Genomic DNA, 7040 nt, shown 5'->3' on the forward strand with positions numbered 1-7040 from the left:
CATGTTTATCGACCATCATGACTACTGACTAGTTGACTACCATTCTAGTGCATTGCCATTAAAAGAGTAGTTCCATTTTTTATGTACATTTCGTATCATTCAAATTACCATTTTTAATATAGAAGGTTGTTGATGATTCCTGAAAATCCGTCCAGTTCTAACAAGCATGCTATATATAATGCGTTTGTGTTCAGAACTTTAACAATATCACTAAGCAATGCACGGTAAGGAAGGAAATGAGGGGTTATATATCAATACACGCTGCAAAACAACAACTTTCTAATTCAAGAAAATCTCAATTACACATTCTGTTGAGCAGAAAAAACAGCAACTTTCCAACAACCCGCAATAAGCAATAGCATTCTGTTGATGCTGCCTTAGAGCCCGTTTGTAGCAGTAAACGCAAACCCACAATTCACTTGCCTAATAACGAACGTCCCTAACATAGTCCATGAATGCTACTTCACTTTCGAGCACTGTGCTTCAGCTTGCAATGAGTTTCCAGACTAACGGACGAGTAGAAAGTCCACGACCAAAAAGGACGCCCATGTGTGAGAAAAATTCTGGTACTTTTCTTAGCATCATCACTAGCTTCACCTTGCAATGAGCACTGGTTATAATTCACCTTGCAATGAGCACTGTGCTTGCTTCACCTTGATCTTGCAATGAGCACTGTGCTTCGACCGCACGAGGCGAGAAAATTACTTGCTGCACGACTTGCAGCTATGACCAGTGGATTGCTTGTAGTTGTCAATGATTGAGCGAGCCGTCTTCACCAACTTCGACATGGACGTGGATATTTTTCTTAGCATCATCACTAACTGCAAACTACACATCACAAATTGAGGTTCCAGTGCCATGGAAAAGAACTATGAGCTATACAAGTTTGCGATCGAATGTAACACTTCTCAGCAGGTTTTTTTTGCCCACAGACGGTGTTGTGATCCTTGCCTTTTTCCCTGGAGGTGTCTTCAAGGGTGAGGCTGCTTGGCCTATTCTTGCTCTTAGTACTCTGCATAAAAAAAAACTAACATCAGAATATCATACAAAATAAAGTTTAAGGGAATGTCAAAAAAAAAAGGACAAGGCGACTTAAAATGCTCACACCTTTGGAGAGTATTCATCTTCTTCATTTGAACTCTCACATTCATACCAATAGTAGTATAATAAACATAAGAAAAAAAAGTATAATCGTATACATAAGAAATCTGGTCCACAATATATGATTACCTAGGTTACCTTCAGTAATATAACAAAATGACTTTGATAGTTCACTCAATATTTTATACCGGTATCACAGTAAAACAATCTAGAGATGAGAGAAAAAACTGAAACATGGAGGAAATGATATCTCAGTCATGATTCATCACTTATACCAACCTCGTCATCATCTGATTCACCCTCTTCTGAATCAACAAAGTCTTCGTCACTTTCATCATCGTCGGTGCCACCAACATCAACTTCATGCTTCTCAGGATCCTTTGTTTCCTCCAAGCTAACCTTCGGTTTAGAGGACTCAGTAGCAGCAGGCTTCTCCACATCACATTTACTTTCTTTGCTTTTATCATCTGAATGTAAACAATGTTAAGCATGTGAGTGCTTCAAGGATCCAAATGGGAGCTCATATTATCTAATTTGGTGAGTTATGTCACATATACAATGAGGATATCGGATAAATAGCACCATAAACTAAGCATGTATATGTATATCTATGAATTAGTCACAATGCAGAGAGAAATGCAATATTAACTCTTAACCAAAATGCACATAGAACAAGGATATATACCATCTGCTTTTGGGAATAATGGAATAGCCTGTGGAACCTCCTCATCAGATTCATCATTTGAAACATCAATCACCATGTTGTTTATGCCAAGTGATAAAAAACATTAGGGATGTCCAATACTGGAAGAACAAGATCATTACCTTCTTTGGTACTTGTGACACTATCATATTTATGATAAATGACAGAGAAGTTGTTAGGGAAAAGAAAGTTGTGTTCAGGCTTCTCTAAAAATACTGAACAAAGTAAAATGAAAGGATACTTTCTCTTGCAATGCCAACATTTGTAGCCAAGGGCAGAGATGGTGCTGGTTTTCGAGGTGTGTAGTAACTCAAACCTTAGTAACTGGGACTGGGAACTTGGTCACGTTCCTCGTTCTGGGAACGTTCGTTCCATTCCGGAAACGTGGGAACAATCTAGTTCCAGTAGTGTTAAATCCTAGTTTTAGTAGCATACAACGTACCACGTTCCCGTTCCTCGATCCCATCGATCCGGAACTCCTTCTCGAATACCAAACTAGTTTTACACTGAGGGTATTTGTCAACTGATAGTTTTCCAATCCAAAACTCTTTTCCATCAACCTTCACAAAAACTCTCACATCCTCATTCCCCTTTCTATCATGTAATGCTATCTTAAAAGACCAACAACTGAAAAGTCAAAAACAGGAACTGCACAAAAATAAGATAAACCAATAGCGGTCATTACAAGTAGAAACCAACCTGTGAAACATGGCACTAGAACTCTCATGGGTCACACTTCACTGTCGCTCCAGATCTGACTACAACTCCTAGAAATGTTAGCACTAGAGATGGCCAGATGGGTCGGGTCAGTCGGGCCGGTCCGAGGCCTGGCACGTTTCATCGTGCCTAAGCCCGACACGGCCCGATGGTAAACGGGCTAGTGCCAGCCCGACACTATGCCCGTGCCGGGCTTGGGCCGTGATCTAGGCACGTCGTGCCGGCCCGACACGGCCCGATTAAAACGGTAAGCCCGATTGGCCCGAACCCTAAATCCCTAACCTAACCGCACACTCACAGTCTCACACGACCCGACCGCCAGTCGCCCCCTCGTCTCGTCCCCTCCGCTCGCCCTCGCCCGGTCGCCCCTCGGCTCTCCCCTCGGATCCCTCGCGCTCGCAGCCTCGCTGCGTCGCCCCGTCGACCGTCGCCCGTCCACCCCCCTCACGGCCTCGACGAGGCAAAGAGGCACCCAGCTTCCGTCGACGTCGAGGTGTTGGCCGTCGGCCGCCGTGCTTCCTGGATGCTCCGTCCTCGGCACGTCGTCGGTAACAGTATCCCCATTCCCTAGCGCTTCCCCCTCCTCTTCTATGAACTCCGGTGTACTGGATCTGTGGATCTGCCTCTCCTCTGTCCTCTCCATCACTGATGGTCTGTGGATCTGCCTCCGGCTCTAGATCTGATCTGGTAAGGTAAAGCTTTACACATCCTCTCCCTGTTTGGCCATCTATATCGTGTGTTTGTGCTCATAGTCTCTCTGTTCTTCTATCAGGCTCTGTCTCTGTGTCCCTGGATCTGCCGTCGCTGGATCTTCTCTGTCCTGATCTGCGTTGTTCTTGGTAATCGCCGACGAAACTGGTGCTCCGACATTCAGCTAAGGTATGAACTCGCTAAACCCTAAACCCTAATCCCTCTGTCTTTGCTTCTTTAACCCTACATCACCTTTAATGTTGCACCACATTCTTCATATTAATAAGCACATGAACATGTATGAGAATGATAACTTGCTTAGACATATAGTTGTCCCAATGAAAGACAAATTCTTAAAATATTGGGGTACAATTCCTTTGCTATATGCATTTGCATTTATACTTGACCCTAGAGCTAAAATGAGAGGTTTCAACAATGTGCTTGCACTGATGTCTCAGCTTACTCATTCTGATTACTCTGGATATCTAACTTCTGTGAGGGCTGATTTATCTGATTTATTTAATAAATATGATGATAAATTTGGTTCTGTTAGGTTGCAGAGGACTTCAAATGCTACCCCTGGTGAAGGTAAGAGCAAATATGCTTGGGATTTGGTGTTTGGTGCATATGGCATTGGTAGTAGTTCTTCAATGGCACTGGGTGCTGGTCTGGGTGCCTTTGGTGCCAGTGGCAGTTCTTCCATGGGTCCTGAACTCTCAAGAAGAACATATGCTAGTGTTTTGCTTCATGCAGCAAGCACTCATGGTATTTCTGGTTCTGAACTAGCTGATTATCTAGATAGTGACACTGTTCAGAAGTTTGATGATGAATTCAATCTCCTAGATTGGTGGCATGACCATAAACTAACTTATCCAGTACTTTCAATCCTAGCTAAAGATATCATTTCAGTTCCTGTCTCTATTGTGAGTTCAGAATCAGCATTTAGTCTTGCAGGTAGGGTCATTGAGGAGCGGCGTCGTCGACTTGGCTCAGGAATGGTGGAGATGCTTTCCTTGCTAAAGGACTGGGAGGCAGCAGATGCAAGAATGCAACACACAACAGAAGATAAAACCCTGGAAGAGTCCTTCAGAGATTTATTCATTAATTAGTATGTTGTGGACATGTAATGTGGGTTTATGTCATGTGGTTCTGGACATGTAAAGTCTGTGATGAACTAAGTGATGAAATAATGAAATTGTTGAGCTGGGTTGTACTCTTTTCCTATCTAGGGTTTCTCATGAGGTGTGAGTTTTACCTAAATAGGTTTTTAACGAGGCAGCCATTGCACCAGCTCAAATTTAATAATGTGTTATGTGTTGTGATTGGTTTGTAATGTGTTATATTTTGGTGCTAGACATGTAATTTAATTTGTAATATTGTGGTTTGTAATCTGTGACCGTAGAGGCATGCGACATGTTGATTGAGTTTAGGGTTTCGGGTCAGCACGACCCTAACGTGCTTGCGTGCTCTCGGGCCGGCACGACACGTTTAACAATCCAGCGTGGCATGCTTGGGCCTGGAGGCGAGCACGTCGGGCGGCCCGGCCCGGCCCGATTATGTAAACGAGCCTGTTGTGCCGTGCCTAAGTTGGGCTCGTGCCGGGTCGGGTCAGGTCGTGCCGCCCGTTTGTCCATCTATAGTTAGCACACCTTTTAGTATCCATAATAAGTAAGATAAACCATTGACATCACAAATTGTAGGAAAATAGGCCGTTGGCAGTGCTAACATTCGGTTGCATTTATACAGTGAGAGAATGCAAGAACGTGAGAACAATGTAACCAAAGTTGTTGACTAGAACCATTGGAGAAATTGTAATGTCAAGGCCACACAAGCACCTTGTGATTCAGCATCCGTTTATCTGATTTGATAGGAAACCTCCTACAGTTCATGAAAAGCTGAAAACCTAAAATTGTCTCCCTCGACCTTGTCAGTCTTGGAGCATTCTAATTTACCATGCACCACTGCTGCAATGACTGCATAAGCTAAAATCACCCATCCCTAAATTCATGGAATTACGAGACTGAATCACACCAATAAACCAAAATTTATAGTGGCAAACAGCAATACATACTGCTGAATAACAGTAGCAGACAAGTCGTAGCCTTGACCTGAACCAACCAGCCTCACTCAGTAATAAATAACCGAAACCTTTCCCCAATCAACAAACCGAGACAAACAAGGGAAACAAAACATCGCACTAAGGTCATCTACGAACCCTAGGGGGTGAACAGGCTGATCGAACCTCTCAGTCTTTCTACACTGAGCTCAGCATCCCGATTGGTAGCAAAAACTAGCAAACGACGAGATAGAGACAAAATACAAGCAGCGCGGTGCACCCTAATATCCACTAATGCGGGCACGATCGGAGAATAAAAAACAAAAGGGAAGATCTCGGCGTGCGATACGAACCCCAGTGCTCAAATATTTCGTTAATCATGGCACGTTGAGGAAGAAAGGCACGCGACGGGCTTCCCGGCTGCCGACTGCTTCTCTCCGGTCTCCGCCGCGCTGCTTCTCGAGAGGAGAGGGTTTTGCGAGCGGCTGAGGTGGGTGGCGCGCCTAACAGCCTGTGACCGTTTATTTGAGCATGTATCAGCGTTAGAGCCCGTGGGGAATTCACGTATTAGTGCTTGTTCGGTTCTAGCCCAATTCATATGAATTAATAGAGATTGAAATGGTTTCAATCCCTAGTAAGTCAAAATCTTTCTCAATATATACCAATCCCTTCAAATCCATATGGTAGCCGAATAAGCCCTTAGCGGACGGATATGAAACTAATTTAGTCCCCGCGAGGAGCTAAATGGGGGAAATTTAATCCCCGTCAGGTTCGCGAGGACAGAGATGGAGAACCATCCCCTGTCCCCGTTCTCCGTGTACTCGCCCCACGAAACTTTTTTATCCAAGTTAGTCAATTTACTAGTTAAAATTATAGTAAAAACTAAATACATGACATGTTATAAAATAGCAAAGTTAAAGTAGATGTCTCTTGGAATTTTCAATCTTGTTTGTTAAATTTGTATTACTTTGATACAATCAATTTAAATTTATTTTTAAATATTATATTTCTAGCGGGGACAGATTTCCCGCGGGATTCCCCACGGGGATAAATTCCCCGACGGGAATGAGGATGGGAGAAAAAGCTCCCCCGTGAACGTTCCTGGGGACGGGGACGTGGATGGGGGGCCATTCCCCGACGGAAAATCCCTATTGCCATCCCTAATCAGCATGAAACAAGAACCTAGTTTTTATTTAGTATTTCAAAAAAAGCTACACGTTCAAAAAAATTATAGAGAAGCTCAAAAGTTTAGTGGTATGGATTTTTTTTAGTTTTGTGAGTTTAGAAAGCTAATTATACCTAAACAAATAGAACCTTAGACAAAAAAGCTTTAAAAGCTAGAACCCAAAATCTAGTGGTAAAAGTCAAAGCCAAAATCCAAACCAAACACACTCTAGACAAGAAGGGGCATATGCCTAGCCTGGGAATACAAATTGTTATTTGGCCCAATGAACTTGTAGTGTTTCATGATAGGTGTGAGAATCGGGTCAGGTCCATTTTTGTCTCAACTATCCCAAAAATCGTTTTTTGCACCCTCAACTCTAATTATCTAAGACTCCACTAAAAGCTCCATGTATGATTTTCATAATCGAGACAATCAAGTGGCGTAACCTATATTCTATATTATAAGTGTTATGAATGATATAGATTGGAACCCATAAAGGTGAATGTATGCTATAAAAGGAAAAGGATTGACAAAAGTAAGGCTAATGGGGTGCCTGAAATTGTTGGATCTAGAAAGATTATTGATGTTACAGAAGCAAATATGGTAGG

The 7040-nt window shown here is 42.9% G+C and overlaps 1 protein-coding gene across 9 annotated transcripts; it reads right to left on the reverse strand.

Annotated features, from left to right (window-relative positions):
* Positions 1–251: 251 nt before the first annotated feature.
* LOC100276804 (uncharacterized) lies at positions 252–5797 on the reverse strand. 9 transcript variants are annotated; one of them, XM_035967882.1, is made up of 6 exons: positions 2046–2868; positions 1927–1946; positions 1787–1814; positions 1381–1568; positions 952–1012; positions 252–821 (listed from the first exon to the last, which is right to left on the reverse strand). In XM_035967882.1, the coding sequence occupies exons 1-6, from the start codon at positions 2064–2066 to the stop codon at positions 702–704; spliced, it is 438 nt and encodes a 145-aa protein (XP_035823775.1). In that variant the 5' UTR covers positions 2067–2868; the 3' UTR covers positions 252–701. The 9 variants fall into 9 exon arrangements, with proteins under 9 accessions (XP_035823775.1, XP_035823779.1, XP_035823774.1 ...); XM_035967886.1 differs by having other exon boundaries at positions 252–828; XM_035967881.1 differs by lacking the exon at positions 2046–2868 and adding an exon at positions 5621–5796 and having other exon boundaries at positions 252–1012.
* Positions 5798–7040: the final 1243 nt, after the last annotated feature.

The sequence above is a fragment of the Zea mays genome, chromosome 5 (assembly GCF_902167145.1).
Source record: "Zea mays cultivar B73 chromosome 5, Zm-B73-REFERENCE-NAM-5.0, whole genome shotgun sequence".
NCBI classification, from domain to species: Eukaryota; Viridiplantae; Streptophyta; class Magnoliopsida; order Poales; family Poaceae; genus Zea; species Zea mays.

What these genes read in the sequence shown, in the direction of transcription:
- LOC100276804 (XM_035967881.1), bottom strand. Translation starts at nt 5,648, where the DNA reads ATGATTAACGAAATATTTGAGCACTGGG. An exon ending in ATTATTCCCAAAAGCAGATG is followed by an intron (nt 1,569 to 1,786) that starts GTATATATCCTT and finishes GTTTACATTCAG; the next exon opens with ATGATAAAAGCAAAGAAAGT. An exon ending in GTGAATCAGATGATGACGAG is followed by an intron (nt 1,013 to 1,380) that starts GTTGGTATAAGT and finishes TTTTTTATGCAG; the next exon opens with AGTACTAAGAGCAAGAATAG.